This window comes from Emys orbicularis, chromosome 6 (genome assembly GCF_028017835.1).
Source record: "Emys orbicularis isolate rEmyOrb1 chromosome 6, rEmyOrb1.hap1, whole genome shotgun sequence".
In the NCBI taxonomy this organism is placed as follows: Eukaryota; Metazoa; Chordata; order Testudines; family Emydidae; genus Emys; species Emys orbicularis.
In genome coordinates, this window is record NC_088688.1 from 82,976,562 (window position 1) to 83,001,166 (window position 24,605).

General features: G+C 41.0%; 1 protein-coding gene across 1 annotated transcript in view; it reads left to right on the forward strand.

The window, feature by feature from the left end:
• Positions 1 to 747: 747 nt before the first annotated feature.
• The window catches only part of SPTLC1 (serine palmitoyltransferase long chain base subunit 1), a 48,677-nt gene continuing 24,819 nt past the window's right edge, over positions 748 to 24,605 (forward strand). Inside the window, exons 1-6 of the mRNA XM_065406233.1 lie at positions 748 to 844; positions 6,309 to 6,416; positions 10,037 to 10,131; positions 16,324 to 16,417; positions 18,743 to 18,815; positions 23,655 to 23,787. Of these exons, the coding sequence (XP_065262305.1) occupies positions 779 to 844; positions 6,309 to 6,416; positions 10,037 to 10,131; positions 16,324 to 16,417; positions 18,743 to 18,815; positions 23,655 to 23,787 (569 nt within the window). The 5' untranslated portion in view covers positions 748 to 778. The remainder of the gene's footprint in view (positions 845 to 6,308; positions 6,417 to 10,036; positions 10,132 to 16,323; positions 16,418 to 18,742; positions 18,816 to 23,654; positions 23,788 to 24,605) is intronic.

Genomic DNA, 24,605 nt, shown 5'->3' on the forward strand with positions numbered 1-24,605 from the left:
TCCTGCTGTATGATCCTTATAATTATTGTATAAATCAACAGGCACAAGGACATGGAAGTTAAAAAGAGGCATACTGCGATTTGTAATGCTTAAAACAATGTACTAAGTAAAAATAACACAAGGTATACAGTCTATATTCACCTATTCCAAAAGGGGAAAACACTGTCCTTATATACAGGAAAACTATTTATACCCACCCCCAGGGGGACTTTCCCTCTAAAACCCTCTGTCCCAGCTGGAATATACCCTGTGTGAACCTGGGCCAATATCTAGTGCAGGTTAGCAAAAATGGCCGGTTAGTTGTGCCCTTCTCTTTGTAATTAATACTAAAGTGTGTTTCCTTGAGGAATATTCATCATGGGCTTCCAACCCATCTGCCTCCCTGACCTCACTGCTGACACGGGGCTTTGACAATGTGCCAGTTATGAACTGAGCTCTCGATCTTGCGTGCCCGTGTGGTGCTCCCCCCGCAGTCCCCGCTTCGTGGCTCCGGCCAGACCAGCCACCCGCCTGCTGGTCTGTTCTGCTCTGCGCTCCCCCCGCAGTCCCGCCTCAGCCGTCAGAGGACGCCCTGAATCCCGCGGCAAGCGCCGCGCGCGCCTCTCGCTCCACAGCTGTTGCCAACCCCCAGCTCCCTCTCACTGGTCTAGAACACGCGGACTGCCGGGGCGGGGAGGGGCGTGGCCACGGCCTGGTGACGTATCAGCCGCTCGCTCTCTCCTGTCCACGCCGGCTGACGTCAGTGAGCGCTCAGGGGGCCCGGAAGCGGCGGTTGGCGATGGCGGCTGCGGTGGGGATGGGGCAGCAGTGGGTGCTGGTGGAGATGGTGCAGGCCTTCTATGAGGTGAGACTTCCCCCATCCCCGCTCGAGACGGGTCCGGCATCCCCCGCCCCCTTCTCCTTCAGCGGGGCCGGGGCGATGAGGGAGAGGGGCGCTGGGTGACGGCCCCGCCTGGTGACACCAGCTCGCGGGGGGAGGGGGAGGTGTTGTGTCGCGCTGATGGCACTAGTGAGGGGCTGCTTTGGGGCGGGGGGTACCTGTAGCACTGGCGGGCCGGGCCGCGCCGGGGCGGGCACTGGCGGGGGGTTGGGGGACCCTGTGGCATTGGTGATTCCAGCAGGAGCCAAGCACCAGGCTGTACTGGCCGCACAAGGAGCGGGGCAGTGAATCGGTCCAGCAGGGTATGATAGAGCTGATGATAAGACCACTGGAGCAGGCAGCACTGACTGGTCACTTCTCAAAGACCTAAGAGGGGCTCAGAGAAGAACAAGGAGAATGACTTAGTGGTCTGGATACTTCAGGGTGTGAGGAAGGGGGATTGCTGACCTTGCAGAGGAGGGGAGGGGATCACAGTATAAAAAATAACAAATGCAGTAGTGACAGTAGAGCGGGAGTGTCTCCCTGTGCCTTAATCCAAGTACAAGGGGATGTTTGGCCAAAATAAAAAGTGGGAAATTTGCAACTGATAAAAGGACTTAGTCTTTTACATGACCTGTCATTTGACTCTGGAACTTGCTGCCACAGGACATCATTGAGGCCAAGAATTAAAAAAAAAAGATTCATAAAGAGATTGAACATTTATATGACTCCTGGGAATCCTTAGTTGTCATAATTTATTATCAAGTTTTGGATGGTATATTAAACCTCATGCATCATGTATGAACCAACTTCCAACTATTAGACACTAACATGAGTCCTAATGTGGGGGATAGATTACTTCCTGTCTGCTTATTGTGAGGTTCTTGCACCTTTCTCTGAAGCGTTTGGTACCAACCACTGTCAGAGACAGGACGCTGGACTAGATGGACATTGGGTCTGGTCCTTAATAGCAGTTCCTATATTGACATATGCTATGCATTTTTTGGTCAAAGTTAAAGTATGGTGACATTTGTGTGTCTCAAGGTAAATCTAGTATCCATCTGTGGTGGGGCTTCACATTCACCTTGAGAATTTATGCCATGTGCTAGTCAGCATTATAGGCCACTTCTAACTTAGAGGCAGTTTGTTCCATATTGTGAAGATGTTTCTGCTGTTAAACTCTGTGCTATATTTTGGTACACACTGTTTTTGCCACGTTTATTTTTTTGAGGCAAAATCTACCATTTTGGTAAGAGAGTCGAGGCAATAAGACAAGAGACTTTAGTTTACACTTTGTTACGATTATTGAAAGGCAAAGATTTATGAATTCAAACTCTGAATTTATTTTCCCTTAAAAGGGACTCTATTGTCATTTTATGCTAATTGGGAAATGGGTAATTATTTCCAGACGGTTAGAAACAGGCATTTCTGTGTTAGAAACAAACTGATGACCTGGTTGCCACTTCATAGGTAAAGGTGTTGCTCTAATCTCTTCTATCCCACACACAATCTAGGTGGTGACCTACTTCCATGTAAAGGAATCTTGTTTGAGTTACCTAGCAGGTCATGCAATGAAAAGTACTGCTCACAGAAGAAGCAGCAACTCTAACATTAATGGCATTTTTGGTTGGTCTCTCTCTTCCCCCAGTTGTTGCTACAGCTTGGTCATTTAACATGGTTCTTAAAAGACCAGCAGATTACAAGTGAAAGATACATTGCCAGCGATGTGCACTGTATACAGTAACTCCTCCCTTAATGTTGTAGTTATGTTCCTGAAAAATGCTACTTTAAGCAAAACTATGTTAAGCGAATCCAATTTCCCCGTAAGAATTAATGTAAATAGGGTGGGTTTAGGTTCCAGGGAAATTTTTTTCATCAGACAAAAGACTACACACACACACGCGCACACATGGTATAAGTTTTAAACAAACAATTTAATATTGTACATAGCAATAATGATTGTGGAGCTTGGTTGAGGTGGTAAAGTCAGAGGGTGGAATGCCTTGCTGCTAAATGATGAACTAGCACTCAGCTGAGCCCTCAAGGCTTAACACGTTGTTAATGTAGCCTCATACTCTACAAGGCAGCATGAATGGAGAGAGGGGAGACAGCATGGTAGAGAGAGAGAGACACCCCGTGTTTGAGAGAGAGAGACGAGCATTGCCCCTTTAAGTACGCAGACCCTACTCTAAGTACACTGCCTTTTTAAGTAGACCAGCAAGTTGAGACAGCAGCTGCTGCCACAAGCTCCCTCCGTCCTGAGCCCCTACTCTGCGGAGATGGGGTAAAGGACTGGGGGGCAGGAGGGGCCGGGGACACCCTGACATTAGCACCCCTCTTCTCTCTCCCCCGCCCCCCCGCACAGCAAGCAGGAGGCTCCTGGGAACAGCTCCAAGGCAGAGGGCAGGAGCAGCACACAGCAGTGGGGGAAGGGACAGCTGAACTGCCCAGCAACTGATAGCCTGCTGGGCGTCTGCCGCACAGAGAACTTAGGGGAGCTGATGGGGGGGCTGCCAGTCCACCCTGGTTCCAAGCCTCCACCAGCTAGCTCCAACAGGCTGTTTTTCTGCAAGCAGTGGACAAAGCAGGCAGCTGCCAAACAACGTTATAAGGGAGCATTGTGCAACTTTAACCGAGCACGTTCTCTAATTGATCAGCAACGAAACAATGTTAACCAGGACGACTTTAAGTGAGGAGTTACTGTAACACGTTTCATTTGTAAATGGCTGGTTGTAAAGCTCATCCTTTTTAAGTGACATGTCCAGATCATGGGCGTCTGGTATCATAGGCAAGGGGAGGCTGTGCCTCCCCAAATAGCCTACTGTGGCCCCGCCCCCAGGCCAGCATGCCTCCTGCAGGGACTTGGGATGGCTGGTGCTGGGCCGCGCTGCCTGCCCTGTGCTCCAGGGGGGCAGAAACCATGCTACCCAGCCGCCTGACCCCCAGCGCTGGGGGCGCGGTGACTGCGTCACCCAGCCGCCCGAGCAGCGGGATTGGGGGCACGGGGACCACTCTGTCCGGCCACCTGCAGCACCGAGGCTGGGGGCACAGCGACTGCGCTGTCTGGCCGCCTGCAGCACCGAGGCTGGGGGCGCTGTGGCCGCACTGCCCAGGGGCTGTGGGCGCTGAGGCTGCAGCGTTCTGGGGTCTTGCCCACCGGCCATCCAGTGCTGGGGCCGGGGGGCTGCAGTGGAGGTTCTTTGGGCTCCTGCGGGTGAGGGGAAGGCGTACACAGGGCGGGGCCTCAGGCAAAAGGGGCAGGGCCGGGAGTTAACGTCCCCGGTCAGCTGGGTCACTGGCTGCCCATGGTCCAGATGTTTTAAAAACATCTGAGTTTAGAACCTTCCTCCAGCACCATCTCTGAAGGAAAAAAAAAATAGTTTAGGTAAGTTTTAACCTGATGTCATCAGAATGAGACTTGATATGAAGAATTTGCAGAAGATGCTGGCAAAAAGGGTTTAAACAAATACATGCACACAAAATATGTTGGGGAGGGGAAAGCTGCAGCATGTATTAAAATCGAAGCTCGCTTCAGTGTCTCCCATTCTTACTTCAGTACAAAGTTGCTATTTTCTTGAATCTACAGTTCTTTCAGTCAGCACTCTGTTTGTAAGTGAGCCAAAATAAGTTAGGTAATTGTTTAGGTAGTACAACCTGCCCCATGGCTAGTGGGTTTTGGATTTCATTTGATCACTTTCAGAGCCAACTGCTAATAGAGAAGTTGAACAGTGAAATACAGAAGAGTATCTTCAGAATGCTTCTCTTCTCAGTTCCCTGTTTACTAAGACCTTGTCTACACTACAGGGGAAATTCGATCTAAGCTACGTAATTTGAGTTACATGAATAGTGTAACTCAAATTGGCATAGCTTAGATCTACTTACTGCGAGGTCCACACTACGCGATGTCGACTGGAGACGCTCTCCCGTCGACTCCCCCTACTCTTCTCGATCCGGTGGAGTACAGGCGTCGACGGGAGAGCTATCGCTAGACCCGCTAAATCAACTGCCGATGCATTGATCACCTAAGCACACAAAAGACCAGATTTCACGGTCTGTGACACATTTTTCATGGCCGTGAATTTTGTAGGGCCCTAGATATTATCACTGGTAGAACTGAACAGGAGTGTTGGAGGTTAAGTATGGAGCTGTAAATCGGGAGATCTGGGGTTCATCTCCAACTCTTCTACTAACGTGTGACCTTGGGGAAATTTCTGCCTTAGTTTTCATGTTGGTTAAATGAAAAGTGCTCTTCAAATGCCACCTTCTGTTATCACGTGAAGTGATGTGTTGCATATGTCCTTATTACCACCTTTATTGTGGCTATCGAAATATCTGTACTGATAGTTGTTACTACTTTTGTTTCTCAGTGCATCTGTATTCCAATTCCTCCATTTCTGTAGGCCCTACACTAACAAAATACTAAACTGTTTTTGGAAATAGCTTCTCACAATTATATTCCTATATGGATTGGATAGATGTATCAGGTTCTTGAAAAATAACTGATGTCCACTTTGTATACTGGACCCTTGTTAAAATAGAACATAAGAACAGCCATACTGGGTCAGACCACAGGTCCATCTAGCCCAGTATCCTGTCTTCCAACAGTGGCCAATGCTAGGTGCCCCAGAGGGAATGAACAGAACAGGTAATCATCAAGTGATGCATCCTCTGTCGCCCATTCCCAGCTTCTGGCAAACATAGACTAGGGACACCATCCCAGCCCATCCTGGCTAATAACCATTGATGGACCTATCCTCCATGAATTTATCTAGTTCTTTTTTGAACCCTATTATAGTCTTGGCCTTCACAACATCAGCTAAACATAGCTAAACCCATGTTCTAAACGAGCTATCAAGCGTTGATATGTTTTAGAATTAGGTTTATGTCTAGTATGAACTTGTTCCTTACATGGGCAGGCTTTAGCCTCATGCAATTTCTATTAATTCGGCTACAGATTTAATCAAATGTAGTCTGTCTAGCGGTGAGTCTGTATACTGTTTTAAATATTTGTATTAATTTAATGCAGTTAAAAGTGACCCTGAGCCAGTAAAGTATGCTATTCACTTCCATACAAACTCCCTATCCACAGCTTTGCCAGTGTAATTTAGGCTAACCTGCGATGTACTTGCTAATCCTCTCATGCACCTTTCTAGAACTGAAACTGCCTAACATATCAACTTTGAGAGCAGCTTATTATGTCTTCCACTATCACATAGGATAAGACCATCCGTGTTCACTTTAACACTCAGTAGGCAGGATCTGCAAAGCCTTGAACTTTCATAAAACACTATATATATATATATATATATATATATTAAATAAAGGAGGTATATATGAACAGTTCTAGTTGATACAAGGCAACTTTGTTTCTTTTAGAAATATAATAATGGAAAGGAAAAATACCAGCTAATTAAAACTGAATCTTATATGGACTCTTTTTAATTTCTAGGCTCCTGCTTACCATCTTATTTTGGAAGGAATTCTAATACTGTGGATAATCAGACTTCTTTTCTCTAAAACCTATAAACTTCAAGAACGGTCTGACCTCACACCTAAGGTATATTGTAATAACATTCTTCACAATATGCAGATTTTTTCCTTATAGCAACAATTTATAGTGCTAATACATTTGTCTGTTGTGACACTCGGAATGTGGTGTGATCACCTCACAAATTGAAACCACTGGGATAAGGCGATATTTCTAGTGACTCCAAAATGGAGTAAGAGATCTTTCAATATGCGTTTTGTTTTGGGCAGGAAAAATAATTGATCAGAAATAATATTACACCAATTAGAGGAAAACTTAATTTTTAGAAAGTTACAAATCAGAAATTTGAAGGAATTGAATTAATTGTTAAATTTCTAGAGAGATGAAATTGGCATCAGCTCTACTTTGTGAACAGAGTTGTTTTAACAATGGAAACTTCAGGTAGATTTAAAAAAAAACAAAAACAAAAAAACACAATATTGGAGAAATTCATGCTGAATTTTGCTGTCCTGGAAAGCAATTGCTAAATAATCAGTCTGGAAATAGAATGTCAGCATAAAATACTGGCACCTAACACTTCAGATATTAGCAAGTTTAAGAGAGGATTGAGAACTTTATACATCAGTGGGGATAAAATTCTGTTTAACTTTTAAACTCATTCCTGCAAACAGTTGTACTCTTGCTTAACTCTAAACACTAGTAGTCCCATTGACTCTAGTTGGACTACACATGTACGTAAGTTAAGCATGTGTAAGTATCAGAATTAAACATCAGTACTTCATTTTTCTCTTTCTTGGTTCTCCTACTTCACCTGGTACTCAAAGCCATTATATTCTAAAAACTAGTGATAATGGTGGGGAGGACCTCATGACTTCTTCTGTACTGGTATCTAAGGGTATGTCTTCACTACTGGCTGGATCGGCGGGCAGCGATCAATCCAGCGGGGCTCGATTTATCGCGTCTAGTCTAAATGCGATGAATCGATCCCCAAGCGCTCTCCTGTTGACTCCTGTACTCCAGCTCAGCGAGAGGTGCAGGCAGAGTCGACAGGGGAGCAGGAGCAGTCGACTCACCGTAGTGAAGACACCGCGGTAAGTAGATCTAAGTACATCGACTTCAGCTACGTTATTCATGTAGCTGAAGTTGCGTAACTTCAATCGATCCCCTCCGCCCCCAGTGTAGACCAGGCCTAGTAGTCAATAAGGGGCTGAGAGGCCTTAGTGGATCTGCTTAGGCTAGAAGTGTTGCCACGAATAGGCTATTGTATTGAGGGTCATGGGTTCCTGAGATTTTTAACCAATATAATTTTATTTTATAATTTTAAATATTCACCTTCTGTCCACCACTATGACACTGCCTTTACCCTTCAGGCATCATCTTCCAGGTCTGCTTATGTGTTAATGGTGAATATGGATATTGCTAGACAATGCTGCACAGCAATAAACTGTATTGAAAGTTTGAGAACAGAGAGATCAGTATTAAAACTATGATATTTAGTTTAAAAAAAATCCATAGCATATCACCCTTAACATGCTAGGCTAGCAGCATTGACACTAGCTAAATACTTGATGAAACTTCATAAGAATTCTTAAAACCTTGCATACTGCTGAAGAAATCTAATGCATGTGCTATAATTACATTCATGAGCACACTAGCTTTTAATCTCAGTAGTAGCCAAGCACACATTCTAACATGATTGTAGCTATTTCTAAATATTAAACAAATATTTAGACTTAATGTTGTTGCACACATTTATGTCAGTTTATTTCCTTTCAAATATAGGGCAATTGGGCATAGTTCCAATAAGAAATACAACATGTACAAGATCAAATGTTTTATCTAAACATTTTCTTAAAGCAATTTTAAGAAAATCTCTTCTGAAACATAGGGCCATTTATATTTTGATACAGAAGGTCTTGTCCTCTTCAAATATGAAATGTATTCTATAAACAGTCACAGTTCAAAAACAAAGTCATTCATCGTCTAAATAAAAAGAAAATATTGAAACTACAACAAAATAAACTTATAATTGTGTACACTTCCCTTTCCAATTTCTAATCTTTTTTGTCATTTAGACTGAAATTTTTTCTTTAAATATAAGTATGAGTTTTCTGCATCAGAATCTTCATACAAAAATTGAAGTTACTGAAATAATGGATTTTCTTAAATAGTAATCCTGTAATAAGTATCAATAAGTAGGTAATGTAGTTTTTAAATATTCCGTTAGCCTTACAGTTTATATTGACATTTAATTACAATAATAATGTGAAAATCCAATATCCTAAAGCTTTTTTGTTTTGCATTTGTGAATAGATCATCAGGAGTGTCTCGTTTTCTTTGTCTTTTTGCAAGGATGGGATTTTATTATACCTGGAAAATAACTCTTAGGAAATGTTACTCTTCAACAGTGTTAAGGGAGGTGTTACATTTTAGAACTCATGGCCCTAGTGGCTGCTGACGTTTTAAGCATTGTGTAGCTGGGCTAGACAGCGTGGTACTTAAAATGCCAGCAGCCCTCTGGAGCCTTTTCTGCACTAGTGCTAAGAACAATAATAGGATATATTGGCAACATCAATCCTAGTGTAAATGTAGCCTTAGTTAATTTCCCGTATCCTGTGTATGGGGATCGTTCATTGCAAGAGAATTACTTAAATTATAAAACCAAAGAGTGGAGGTTGTCAGTTCTAGTCTCAGTATCTACAAATTTAGTTAGTCTTTTAAAATAAGTTAAAAGTAGTTTCAAACTTAACATCCCTTTTATAGCTAATGCTTATATCATAGCTCTACTTAGTGTCATTGTGGTTCAGGGGTTAGAGCGTATAGGACTAGGTGGAACTAAGCAACTCCTGAAGTCTAATGCTGGTTCTGACTCTGATTCACTGTGTATCCTTGTGCAAGTGACATGACCTCTGTTACTCCATCTGAAAAATGGACAGGAACACTTGCCTACCTTGCATGTGTTGTGAGGATTAGTAGTTATGACATGCTATTCTATTGATGTTACCCAATGTGCAGATTGTGCTAATTTGATTAGTAATTGTTGCTTCTATTGTGTCACTTCACTTAGCACTCTAATGCAAGAACTGTTTGTTTAATAGTTCTATAGAATGGTTGAGGACAGGAAGTGAGGAATGCTGTATCTAATATTAAATTAGAGGGTAATTTTGCTAGTTGGTAATCAGGAAGAAATTGCCTTAGTTAAAATTTTGACCAGGATGCTGAGTCAACACCTTTTCTTTTACAAAGCATGCCATGAGATCTTTAATGAACAGATCTGGCCAGGATCTCTCATTTCAAAGTCACCCCAAGTAGTGCAGAGCCCCTCTGTATAGTATTTGGTCGTAATACACCCACCTCTACCCCGATATAACGCGACCTGATATAACACGAATTCAGATATAACGCAGTAAAGCAGCGTTCCGGGGGGGGGCTGCGTGCTGTGGCGGATCAAAGCAAGTTCAATATAACGTGGTTTCACCTATAACGCGGTAAGATTTTTTGGCTGCCAAGGACAGCATTATATTGGGGTAGAGGTGTAGTTCAGCATTGACTTGGAAGGGTGCCACATGTTGATATAGTTCTTTTGGCTAGAACTATACCCATCTGCTTATCATACCATAATCTGCTATAATGGAAATCATATTTGAAAGATACTAAATGTTGGGTATTTTGACTTCTGATCCTTTCAGGAAAAGGAAGAATTGATTGAAGAGTGGCAACCAGAACCTCTTGTTCCTCCTGTATCAAAAGATCATCCAGCTCTCAACTACAGTGTTGTTTCAGGGTAAATTTAGCACAAAATAGTCTTGTGTTCAACTTCAATATAAATCTCTTTTCAAATGTCTCTGTTTTTAAACATATGAGGATTTTAATGTTCCTGGAATATCTTTGTGAGTGAGTTGCATGTTAGGATTACAGGACTGGGTTTGTCACTGATGCTAAAGCCTCCTATCATAATTGCATCCGAAGAAGTGGGCTGTAGCCCACGAAAGCTTATGCTTAAATACATTTGTTAGTCTCTAAGGTGCCACAAGTACTCCTATTCTTTTTGCGGATACAGACTAACACGGCTGTTACTCTGAAACCTCCTATCAAAGTTCATTATATCTTTGTTGAAACAGAATTAACTTCTGAGGAGATTCTCTATACTATTGTATCTAATTCTCTTTTTAATCACTGATGGTAAAGTATTAGGTAATTGGGCTTCATCTTGGTATCTTATTCAGGATCCTTTTCTGTTTGACAACTAATAACCAAAATGAAGCAAATTTTGTAAAGGTATAGGCCTAAATCTCCAAAAGCGACTAGTAATTTTTGGGTTTCCAACTGGAGGGACCTGATTTTTTTAGAGGATTGGCACTTTCTTAAAATTAGACTACTTTAAGGTATCTCAAGCTGGGCTCTCAAAAGTGGAGTCATTTGAAATCTTGGCTATAACATCTTAGGGCTTGTCTATAAATTTGAAATGGGACTACACCAATGTGCACTAGCCAATTAGTGTGACACACCCTGGTGCGGACTAATGCACCGTGTAGACAGAAAAGCTCTCATAAGAGTGATACTGATTCACGATATTTCCCATATGTGTTGCAACACAGATGCAATTCAAACATAAGTGCACTTCTACAGTGTACATCATAGTATTGCAGGAATGGTACATTTTTTGTTTTAACTTTTATGTTGGTAGCATTTAAAAATAAAGGTACAGTGAAACCCCGCTATAACGCGATGATTGGGCTCCAAAAAATTCGATCGCGCTAAATGCGGGGTCGCAGTATAGCGAGGTTTACCATTTCAAGCCGGTCAGTTTCAAGCCGGTCAATTTCTCTTGGGCAGAAAAGGACTTGCCTTTGGGAACTGCCCATAACAGTAACTGAAAGGATGCAGCTCCAGCAGCGGGGGCTCTCAGCCATGCAGCGAGAGAGGGAAACACTTGGGGAGAGCAGGGGAGACGTGCAAGGGGCAGAGGAAGAGCAAGGAGCAGCTGGGGAGGAGAATGGCTCTTCTCGCCAAAAGGAGACGCGGGGGTAGGGGGGAAGAGGCAGTGGGGAAGGCACATTCCATTTTTTTTTTCTTTCCCTTCGGCGGCGCTGCAGCCCCCTTTTTTTTTTTTCTTTTTTGCGCTTCCGCAGCGCTCCTGCCGTTTTTTTTTTATTATTATTATTTTTATTTTGGTGCTTCGGCGGCGCTCTGGCTGTTTTTTTCTTTTTTTTCTTTTTTCTTTTTTGCGCTCTGTGTGTGTGTGAGGGGGTTAGTTTGTGCCTGAGTCACTGATGCTGGTAGGGGTGTCCTGCATCTCAGCAAGGGCAGCCTGGTTAGATTTGTAGAGCCTTCAGGTGTTACTTGGACAGCGAGGCTAATAGGGGCTGTCAAGCTGGCGATTTGGCCCTGAGCCTCTCAACATTTGGGGCGATTTGGTGCAACACTTCAGGGCCAGAGGCAGATTAAGGTTTCCTGGGGCCCTGGGACAAAGCAAGTGCCCCCCCGCCCCTTCCACCTGCTAGCCTGCCCCCCATTCTGCCCCGCCCATGGTTCCACCCCTTTCTGCTCCTTCCCTGGGATGGCACTCAGGGTCCCCCCATTCCACCCCCTGCGCTTCTGCTGGGGACACAGTCAGGGAGGCGCAGGGGGCCCCCAGTTGACCACTGCCCCTGGGCGCTTCCGTGGCGCTCCGGATGCTGCTTTTGGGGCAGGGGGCGCTTCGGCGGCGCTCTGGCGGTTTTTTCTTTTTTCTTTTTTGCACTTCGGCGGTGCTCCGCCCCCCCCCCCCTTTTCTTTTTTTTTTTTTTTTTTTTTTGCTTGGGGCAGCCGGAGCCACCTTATGACCGCGTTACATCCAAATTCGCGTTATCGCGGGGTGCGTTATATTGGGGTTTCCCTGTATATTTTAGTGCTCACGAAAGATGCCAGGTTAACAACACTAGTAATTTTAAAATCATCCACTCATGAAACAAGTGTGGCACAAGCAGCACAGTGATTGCTTTCGCTTGCTGGCCTGGCAATGTGCCGCTTACTTGTCAAAGAGGAAGCAGCTCTGCTTTTAAAAGGAAAAAAAAAAAAATGGGGGCCAAGTTTAATTGTGGCTTCTGTGATGTGGATACTTTTGGTCACTTTTTCCCTGTCCAGAGCTGTTTTTAAAGACGTTGGGAAAGGGTGTGGGGAAACAATCAAAATATCTCGGTGGGTATGGAGTGAAGGAAAATATTCAGTGTTTGAAAATCTTTCACTTGAGTTAAAAAATGCCAAAATAAACTATTCAAAACCTTTTAGGGCTGCTACACTTAATAGTTAGGGGATGAGGAGGGAGAATCCTGGCACCTTCCTGGTAACACTAAGACCACCAACTAGCTACCTTTCCATGAGCCATTGAACAGCCATTGGATTGTAACTTGGGCTGTCAGCCTAGTTCACATCTCAGAATTAATATACAAGTGAAAATTTCCATATCCTATTGGCAGTTCAAGAGCCATCTTGTTCCCTGCTAAATTAGTGATTCAGGTATCCTGTTGACAGTAATGGCAGTCTTCCTTCTGTGATTTTGATGTTAGTCTTCCACAAAAGTGTCTGTAATGCATCTCTTAATTATAATGGTATGTGGTGGGGGTTCTTTATTGCCATATTTAATATAGCTTGTGGATTTGACGCATATGTAGCCGACAGTACCTTAGGAAGTATGAAATATTGTCTGCTAAAAGTAGAATGAAAACCTCTTGATTTAGTCTAACACACATTATGGTGGGGGTATTCTCCTTTGTGGAAGACAGTTCTATACCTCGTGTTAATGCCATATTCAGTTTGATTACATAGATTCTTGTCTGACCTGAACAGATGAGTTTGTTACTTAACCAAAAGTTCCAGCAGCTAATATTGTTAATGATAGCAAAACCAGCGATGCAGAGCATTTTCCTAACAAAGAACAACCAATTTTAAATTAATTATTGTTTAAAGCTGTGTAAAGACCACTTTAAGAGCATCTATGTTGAATTAACTGATTCATGAAATATAATAGACTATGCTTTGTAGGGAAACTAATTGCAAGATAGCCTATTTAGACAGGATCATGCTGAATTATCATTCAGCAAATGTGCACCTTAATGATTAAGGGAAAAATAATGAAATGTTGGAAACACAAATGCTAAAAATGAAGTATATCCCTGAAACAAAAAAGTCCACAATAAACTTTATAGACTTTAGTACTTGTTCTACGTTAACTTTAATAAAATGTTATTACTTGTTTTCTTATAACTTTTGATATATCTTTGTATTTTATGTTGAAGATGAAATTCAGTATTTGCCTTTGTCTGTACATGCAACTCCCGTAAATATCGGTGAAAGCCCTAAGCACAGATTTGGAATCTTAGGACCCTAAAAGACATTATCCAATCAATATACACGTAGATTCCATGAACATCACTTGGAATTCTTTGTTTTTATATAAAGTAAGAATGTGGGCCACTCAATGTCTGATTATAACTAGTGGTCCTATAGATGATACTGTAGGAACTGTGGAGCATAAAAAAACCCCTAATGCTTTAAGGCTGCTCCACATCCCCACACTTCTTTGTGAAATTTTTGTCTTGTAGCACTTGCTATAACTGAGGTTGCAAAGTAGTTTACAGAATGCAGTATCCTGTTTCCATATGCTTATAACTTTGCAGTGAAATTACATTTAGACTGAAGTTTTCCATGTTTGGTCTTTGCCCAAGCAAGGATATTGCTTCTTTAGAAGCTTGAACAAAATCTTATCAATCTAAAATATGAGAGAGAGGAATCTGACCATACCTTTCTTCGGTAGGGCTACAGTTTTGAGACTGTCCATGGCAAGCTCTCAATGAACAGTGTGTGTCTTTACTGGGCCTGACGGGTTGGGGAGTGATGGGGAATTATTTTTGATTTACAAAGTTAATAGCATTTAAAAATTGCATCTGGGAATGTACTGATCATTGCAGTAAGCCTATACCTGCACAGTTACGCCCTGATCTTGCAAAAACTTATGTACATGAAAACTCCTTTGACCTCAATGGGACTACTAAAACCTGTCTGGTTACTTGTGGGCATGTTTAAATGGCCAGGACCTTAGAGTTGCATTTCAGATGGACATACAGCGAGTTAAATGAACACTTTTCAAAACTGTTTTGCTGACTTTTCTCATTGTTTTAATCTTCTGAATTAACAAGTTTTGAAGAAAACTGAATCCATGTTTTTTTCAAAGTTATGAACGCTTGTGTGCAGTAAGCTGAAACTTTTCTTACAATTTGTAGTGAATTCAAATTTAGCCTCTTTTTTGTGTTTCTGGTTTGTCCAACTTAAAACGTTCTCCAAACTTTTTCATTCAAAATGTATAAACATTGTTTGGTGAATTAGGGTCAGAAAACAGTTTTGAAGCAACTATCTGAGGATATTTGAGCTGCCTTGGTTGGTTTTGATTGTGTATGTATAGGTCATATATTATTGTTTGTTCCCTGGTTAGACAAGCTTGGAGCAATGATATTTTATATTCATATAGTATAGGATCATATTGTACAGCATGTGCATAAATAGGAAGAACTAGTGTTTTTCAATCATAACGTCAGTACTTCACTTCCTGTCACTTTGTTAGTAAGTGAAACTTTAATGTTGAGTTAGTAGTGTCTTTAGCATTTTGTAATAACTGTTCTAAAGTACAGAACACAGAGGTCTGATTAATTTGTAGGCTAGACATTGAGGGTTTCTGGCCTGATGCCTAAATTTAGGAAAAGCGAGTCAAACTGAGTTAGCTAGTGCTAATGCAAGCTCTTAAATAGTCAGATTTTTCATTGCTTCAGTAACGGTGTTTGGTAAAATGCTTGCAGTGTAAAAGATTTCATTATTCTCCTGGTTACAGGCTGCGTGTTCTAAACTTTGCTGAACATTTTGCTCTGGTCACATTTTCGTCTCCACAACTATTTTTTGTCGTCATCGCTTGATTTTTACTTCCAAATCCTGGTTCTTTGGCTGGCTGACTCCTAGCAAAAACTGTTCCTGGAATTACTGTAACTTCTATGAATTAAACAGAATGAAATCTAGCATGTCAGATTTCCCAAGCATTCTAAAGCATCTTGTGTTGAGTGTCTGCATAAACTTGGTGCCTTTTTTATTTTTATAATTTTTTTCCATAGGTGTTTGCAAAGGTGATCTTGCTTTATGACAAAACTATTGTTTTTTTTAGTTAACTCTTGTTAGCGAAGTGGGAGGATCCTAGGGGTCCGAAGTGGGGGGATCCCAGGGATCCCAAATGCACTTTGCAAATTATACAAAGGAGAAGTTTTAACCACTACTTAAATACATCACCTTTGTGGCGTGAACCAGCAATTATTTAAACAACAAGCAGCAATCCTAAACAGTTCGGAACAGAACTTTGGAGAATACTGCATTTAGTTTAAGGGACAGGGGATTTTAGGTAGGCAGAATGTAATTATCCAAACTGGAATTTGACAAGATGCTGTGGTTAGTATATCTGTTTGTATTGTATTTAGGCTATGTCCGCACTAGAGCGCTTACACCAGCACAGCTGTACCGATGCAGCTGCACTGTTGTAAGATCTCGTGTAGCCACTCTGCCAACAGGAGAGAGCTCTCCCTTCGACATAATTAAACCACCCCCAACAAGCAGCAGTAGCTATGTTGGTGGGAGAAGCTCTCCCGCCGACATAGCACTGTGCACACTACCACTTATGCTTGCAAAACTTATGTCACTCGGGGGTGTGAAACCGCCTGTGCTCCTCCCCCCCCCCCCCCCCGAGTGACATAAGTTTTGCCGATATAAGTGGTAGTGTAGACATGGCTTTAGGTTCAGAGTAAAATTATGACTTTGAAAACATGGCAGAATAGGGGGGGGAAATCAACGTTTTAATTAATATCTTAATATGTTTTAAAACACAGTCAGTGTACTGTTTGACCGTTATGAAAGTGACAAATATTTAACTTTTAACTATAGCACTGTTTTTATATTTTTGTAGCTCCCCAAGTCATAAAATCATAGTGAATGGCAAGGAATGTATAAATTTTGCATCATTTAACTTTCTTGGACTTCTGGATAACGAAAGAGTGAAGGTGAGTAGGTTATATGATTGCACATAGATAGTTATATACAAAGGGATTTTTTTAAAATGTGCTATTGCATTTTACCTTGTGTTTGGGGATGACTTAAAAATATGTGAACCTCACAAACACTTAGCACAGTAGTAGTCTTCATCCACATCACGTCCTAAGCCTGGTTCTGCTGTTGACTTACCATGTGACCTTGAGCAAGTCACTTCACCTCTGTTTACATTTCTTTATTTATAAAGAAAAGATCTTTACATACCTACTTCATAGGAATTACCAAAATTAAAAACATTTAGCACTTATATTTAGACATATTCAAAGCCTTATGCAAATATTAAATAAGTGTTCTTGGGTGAGGTGTTTCCACATGAGTGCAGTCCAGTAACAACATGAAATAAAGGGATTGCAATAACTTGTGTTATGCCTCAGTTATTTCCAGTGTATACTGGAAGTGTGAAAGTGCTAGGAATTTAAATGGCAAAACGTTAACCAGCATTTAAATATGGCAGTATATGCATCATTGTAGTTTGTGTATTATAAGTAAGGATACAATTTGGTCAGAGATTCCGTGACTTTAACAGATGTCCGTGACTTCTGGGGCTTCAGTCTCGGGTGGTGGGGCTCAGACTTCAGCAGTGGGTGGCCAGGCTCAGGCTTCAGCCCTGCTGTGACCATACACTGATTTTGTACATTTTTTACCATGACTGTTCCATGAATTTTGCCTGATTTTACTGTGACAAAATTGTATCCATAATTGTGTTCAATTCTGAGGCATTTATAGGTTTGAAAAGGACAATTCCCTATATGTAAGTTCTTCCAAAGTTTGGGTAGATGATTAACATTTTCCCCTTCTTTGATTATCCTTGCTTTTATACGGGCCTAGCAATTTTTGCACAACCAAACAGAATTCTGTGGGAAATAAACAGCCTCTTCTACCCTGTCATTCTTTCTGATTAGAAAAAGTGACAAAGTTTAAATTTGTAACCAAAAATGAAGACTACAAAGAGAATTGTTTAAAAACATTTCAAGAGGTATCTTCTAGAAAAGTGTAGTCACAAACTTTGAGATTCTAAGTGGCATCTGATAGTGGAGTTTATGGACATCTTACTTTGTGGCATAGTGCTTGCTACTCTCAGTACGCTCACCGACTTCAGTGAGACTACTCATGGTAGTAAGCATTGTGCCAAATAGTGAGGTGTTAACAGGATCATACCCATGCTTTGCAGGAAAGGGAGCGATGCACTTAAAATTTGATCTTTTCATGGCCCTGAGTATTCCATTCAAACTGCTTTCTGTATAAGAAGATAAAGTCAAGTCAGTTTTTATAACTTGTTCAGGTTGTATTCAGAACTATATATAATCTTGTTGCACACCCACTGCAAGACCAGAATATATATATATTTTTTCAATTAATGTTTAATCTAATGTTCCTTTTCTTACTAAAAAGGAGGTAATCTGATAGAAGTGACTTCCTCCTTCTCCTCAAGTGTAGAAGAGGCACTTTGGGGCGCTCTCCCCAACTGATATTGATAAAAACAGAGAAGACTATAAATAGTTTATAGCTGTGTATAGTGCAGTCATTGGTGGATGGTGTCAGCTTGAAAACTTTATTTTGAGAGAGAGTTCAGCTAGTTCTCTTCATGCACCTGAAGTTTTAAGGAATATATTTTACTTTGGTATTTCACATAAATATATAGGGTGACATTTACTATAGGTTGTCATCAAAATGAAAGTTCTTAAATTAGTAGGTGACCATTAAATTATTATTAAATTAAACATCTCAAGGCAACTGTTGTCTCACTGAGATTTGCAGTGGTGCCAACTCCATTATGTGCTTTTGAAAATCCTTCCCTTGGTCCTCTTTGTGTGAAGGAAATAAAGGAAAAAGTAAATACAATTCTGAGGTGGAAGTAGAATGTAATCTTTGCCTTTTTGTGAAATATAAATTTGTCCTTCAGCTAGAACAGTACTACTGAAATGGCCAATATTTCAATAGGCATGGAATCATATACAGTTGCTTGATTTTAAAGTTACATTATTAGTACCTACTAGGTACTCTTTTCCTCAGTGCACCATCGGTATAGTATTTTTATACAGTAAACTAAGCTTAAATACCTGATTAAAATAGTGAAGTCTCATTGGCAAATGAGTTTACAAAATTAGTTAAGTTATTGTACAACATTTTAATTGCATTTGGTTCTATGGCTATATAAATTATATGGAACAAGAATAGCAATGTTGACAATTATGTAAAATTGACAATCTGAATTGTGCAGATAATATTATTGTAGAAATAAGCTAAATGTTTCTCATGTAATGTTTTCACTAAAGAATGCAGCCCAGGCATCTTTGAGGAAGTACGGAGTTGGCACTTGTGGACCTAGAGGGTTTTACGGCACTTTTGGTAAGTATAACTTTGCTTTACTGTTACTAACATACTTTTAGTTCATCTTTAAAATAAGATTTTCATATTGAGGTAGTGGGTATTTCCAAAATATTTGCTCTGTACACTGTCTCAGTTTTTCAATGCAGGGAATGGCTGACACACAACAGACTTTTTGGTGTGGTGCTTATCATTGCTAAAATTAAATTTAAACAAGTGTTTAAACAAAAGGCGCTTCTTGCGTAATCCAGCTAACATAGATCCTTTAGCCAAGTCATAATGCTGAATTTGACCTATTGCATTTAGGGCACCATAGGGAGAATGTGGATAAACTAGAGTCCAAATAAGTACAATTAAATGATAATGGGTTTGAGTCTAAAAGAGGGAATATGCACAATCCAGTCAAGACTGAGACATATTTAAGTGTTTTAAAAGATGTAATAAAGTAGCTATTTTCATTACTACTAGTTACCCTGTTTTGTTTAATCAACACAAATTAAATGATAAAAAACTTAATTGAGATTGATTAAACAATAGCAAAGGCTATCAATTCAAGTATGGTAGCTTGATAAAAATGCATATATTTACTTTAAGTCATAGGTATAGTGTTTAACTGGACTTGTCCTAGATCAGTCAGTGATAATCTAGGACCCACAATTTAGACTTAGTCCCTGCTCTGTCCACTAGGTAAAACTGCCTTCTAATACATACCGTCAGTAACGGCAAGTAATTTCTATATGCCCTTGCTAAGTAAATTGTTTAGTATACTTTTCTTTTTAGAAGCTTCCTTATGTTTCAAAATTTCACTTGTTTACAATGCCGTGGAATTTGTCATACTGGGAAGTGTGTTTAAAATGGTTGAAGTAGAAATGCACTTAAAATTCCTTCATTAAATGCTAAATAGACCACAAGAGGGCAGTCTGACTTCTGTATATTTGTAAAATTCTAATGATGAAACTTGTTGTCTTATTTGTATAATACTGTATTCAGAATGAAATATCCTCTACAAGAAACATTAAGACTTTTTTTGTGGTGGGAAGAGTTCTAGTTGTGACAAAACTCAATATGAAGGATTTTTTTTATAATCGGCTTAGTTGTGAAACTAGCCTCTCTAATATTTCATTACAGAATTATGGCATTTATTATTCCTTTGCTGTCTCCACTCAGGAGACGTAAAAGGCAGGATAGTTACAGGCTTAAAATGTTGTCTTCTCTTCTTGTGAGCTTTCATGTCACTCCCTGGGAGTCATGGATTCTTTTGTTAACCCAGATGGTTGTAGAGATCTCCCTTGGCATCAACCATATGTTTGCTTTCTCCAGAAGGCCGGCTTAGGTATTTCATTTAGTCAGGTCAGCCCTATTGAGTGATCAGGCAATCACCTTACATGTTTAAATTTGATAAATATTTCATATCTGCCAGAGCACGATTGTTTTATTGCAGCCTTTTAGACTTAATCCTGCAGACTTTGTTCATTGATGTCACGACATACCTGGTCTTCCTCTCCATCCAAGGTGATAGCCAGCTAATAATAGTTATTAGTGAGCAGACCTGAGTGTTCGGACTCTTACGTGTTGGCAACACTTTTGTAATTTATCATGGTTGTCAAGTATTAAATTTTTAATGAGAAATTTATTGCTGGTTGCTGCAAACAACAATGCTTTCTGTATATAGAGCCCCTTCACTGTGTGTGGTATTTGTATCTGTAAGTTAAAGTTCAGTTAATCTATAGAGCTAGATGTCCTCTGTGACGTTGTGCAGTCTATATGGTTTTATAAAAACATGATAATAAGTGAATATAATGTAACTGGGATATGCTTCCTGCAAAAGGTCTCTTGTAAGGTATTGCAAAGCTCATAATCTACTGAGTGTGATCATCCTATTTGTAGAAATGTACCACTCTTGTATCTAAAACTAGAAATATGAAATATAACTCTGAGGGCCTATTGTAATTATGTAAAGTGTGAGCCATTAATGATGGATTGGACTCTTGATGACTCCCATTAACCAGGACCATTGTCTGCAGATGGCTGTGTTTACCTGTTAGTCTTCCTGTATATGTGTGTGCTGGCAAGTGGGCAATGAAGTCTTGCAGTGACATGTGATCATGTCACCTGAACTGGAATCCATCTTTAACCTGGTGCTTTTCCAGTGGGCGGGGGGTGGAAACCCAGAGGGACAAAGGGTTCCCGCCTTATGCAAAAGATATATAAAGGGGTGGAAGAGAACAGAGAGAGAGAGGAGCCGTCATGAAGAATCCCCTAGCTAACACCTAAGCTGGAACAAGAGCTGTACCAGGGGAAAGAATTGTGCCCAGGCCTGGAAGGTGTCCAGTCTGAGAAAAAGCTTACTGAAGCATCTCTGAGGGTGAGATTATCTGTATTCAGTTTGATTAGACATAGATTTGCGCATTTTTATTTTATTTTGCTTGTGACTTACTTTGTTCTGTCTGTTACTACTTGGAACCACTTAAATCCTATTTTCTGTATTTAATAAAATCACTTTTTATTTAGTAATTTACTCAGAGTATGTATTAATACCTGGGGGAGCAAACAACTGTGCATATCTCTCTATCAGTGTTATAGAGGGCGAACAATTTATGAGTTTACTCTGCATAAGCTTTATGCAGGGTAAAACGGATTTATCTGGGTTTAGACCCCATTGGGAGTTGGGCATCTGAGTGCTAAAGACAAGCACACTTCTGTGAGCTGTTTTCAGGTAAACTTGCAGCTTTGGGGCAAGTTATTCAGACCCAAGGTCTGTGTTGGAGCCAGACGGGAGTGTCTGGCTCAGCAAGACAGGGTGCTGGAGTCCTGAGCTGGCAGGGAAAACAGGAGCAGAGGTAGTCTTTGCACATCAGGTGGCAGCTCCCAAGGGGGTTTCTGTGATCCAACCCGTCACATCCTCTTCTCTCACTTATTCCCCAGATAGCTGCCTGATGTTCTGAGCTTTAAGATCAAGTATTTTTATTGAAAGGCTTAAGTCATCCACATACTCCTCTCTAGAAAGCTTTCTTTTTTCCCCCTCCAGGCCAGGGGTTCTCAACCGTTCTCTTTCTGAAGCCCCCACCAACATGCTATAAAAACTCCACAGCCCATGTGTGCCACAACAACTGTTTTTCTGCATAGAAAAGCCAGGACCAGCATTAGGGGGTGGCAAGCAGGGCAGCTGCCCAGGGCCCCGTGCCACAGGGGGCCCTGCAAAGTTAAGTTGCACATGCTTTGTATGGGTGGCAGGGTTCATGGCCCTGGGATTTAGCCCCATGCAGTGGGGCTTTGGCTTTCTGCCCTGGGACCCAAGTCTAATGCTGCCCTGCTGGGCGGATCTGCTGAAACCTGCTCATATCCCCCCCCCCCCACCCCCCCGGACCCCTGGTTGAGAACCACTGCTCTAGGCAATTCATAGCTGATACTCAAAGCTCTAGCTTTTCTCCATATCCTGCACACTTCAGCTGATGAGGCCCCATGAGGAAGTTTGTTTTTGAATGCTATATTATATATTTCATGTGGCCTCTCCTTTGGGTGTTCATTGCCAGATAACAGATCCTACCCATGCTCCTCTTTTACTAGTTGAGTCAAAGTTCATCCAGCTTCCAGACTGTCTGGGGGATTGAGTCTGGTAGATCAGCAATTATTTGAAAACAAGGAAAACTGTTATCAGAGTTTCTGAAAACAAACTCCTAAACCTCTACAAAGTCTACATTCTGAGTGTGTTTCCAAAGACCACAACCAGTATTCACCCTTTAAGTACTTAGGGAGGTACTCCAGCTGTCTCCATTTGGAAGATGTTGATCAGTGTAGGTTCTAAGCGCCAGAAATAATATTTTTTTGGCAAAGGGTTTGTGGTTAAAAATTGAATTTTAAGATTGAAAGCCAGTTCTTTGCACTGTGATACTCTAGGCAAATTAAGGTGGGGTAGACCAAGGCTTCCAGTTTTTAAAATATGGAAAGGACTGGATAAAATTGAATATAATAGGTCTTCCCACTATAACCTTCATCCACTTGATCTGGATCAAAGAGTAATATGTACACACAAATCTAGTAGAAATATACTTCTGGGGAATGGTATATGTTTGATTCACATAATGTGGAGATCATGGGTCAAATCCAGGAATTGCTGTAATTCCTGTGTTGTTCCCAGGGCCGCCCCCCCCCCCCCCCTTAAATATGAAAACATGCATCTTTAACGTTGATACCATAACAGACACATCAGTCTTGGGGCAGTAGAATGTTTGTAGACTACTGAATGGTCTACCTTTTTTCGCTTCTTCTCAGTTCATATGAAAACAAAGCAATAAGGCATGAGCTGTGTTGGGCAATTATATTGGGTTGTTTTGATTTTCTGAGTTAGGATGGACAGAAGTTCAGCCAGCCAGGATTTAGTTAATTGCTGGAAATTGCATTGCTTGTTACTGTTTGCACTGCAGTAGCAGCTAGGAACTCCAGTCATGGACCAGGGCCTCATTGCACTAGGCACTGTACAAACAGAACAAAAAGACAGTCCCTGCCCTAAGGTACTTAGTCTAAATGTAAGGAAATTCTCACTGCTGTTCTGAGTACACAAGCATATTAGTTTTACAAATATGCATATGGTTTGGCAACTATTAGAACTTCTGATGCTTGAATTTGACAAACACCACTCAGTGCCCATCAAGGATGGATGCATCAGCTTTGGTGTTTAATGATTCATTTTCTGTGACACTGTTACCACAGGTAACAGCTGATGAGGCCCCACTCTTCCTTAGCAAATTCCTGTTTCAGTACATGGCTGTGTTAATTTCTGAGTACAAACTGTTAAGCCATTCTGCAATAAAAGCAGAACAATTAAACTTGCCTAAGAATTTTAAATTTTTTTTTTCTCAGATGTACACTTGGAATTGGAAGATCGACTAGCAAAATTTATGAGGACAGAGGAATCTATTATATACTCATATGGATTTGCCACAATTGCCAGTGCTATTCCAGCATATTCAAAGCGAGGGGACATAGTGTTTGTGTAAGTAACACTTACCTTTCAGAGATCCCAGAGTAAAATTTCGGGGGAGGGGTTAGAATATTACTCTGATCCTGAAGAACTCCTTGATTGTGTGTGTTCAAAAGTCTGATATTCTCTAGCCAGATAACTGCATCTCCACATAAATTTGTACATTTAATGTTCAGTTGTGCCTGAGGAGCATACAGTGCAGTTTAGGAGGAGGGGTGCAAAGATGGCTATGTGTGTTGGCTGTGTATTAGGTAATTCCCGTGGCTTAAATTAGAATATTTTGAAACTCACTTTAACTTGTATCACCTACTGGTGAACTCAATGGGTTGTGGTGGGGAAGCCGTAAAACAACTCTGTGCCACTAGACACGGTCTTGTGCCCCACTGAGATGATCCTAAATATGGCATAGCCAACTTCAGGAGAGCCACTTCTGGTCAGCTGCACACTGCAAAGCAGCCTGAACGGAGAGGAGAATCTGGGACATATTTTCTAAAGTTGAATGTCTACAATGAATAGAAGTTGTCATGAAATGGCTTAAGCTTGATCAGTAGGTTGAAAGTCAGATTGGATTAAAATGAAAAAGTGTAATGTCCTAAGAATAAAAGGAAAACTTTTATAAAACCATTTTTTAGAGCAATTTAACCTTGTTTGTATAATTATATTTAACATGTAAGCTGATCAATGGGCCTAAAACTCCTATCTCTTCTGATTTGTTCTTCAGACCAAATGTGCTAGCTTTCAGTTGTTGCTGTTACCCAAGAAAATCAGACTTTGGCAGTAATTGCCACCTAAGGAGGGAAAAACAAGTCCCCTTGTATGCAAGGAATAGC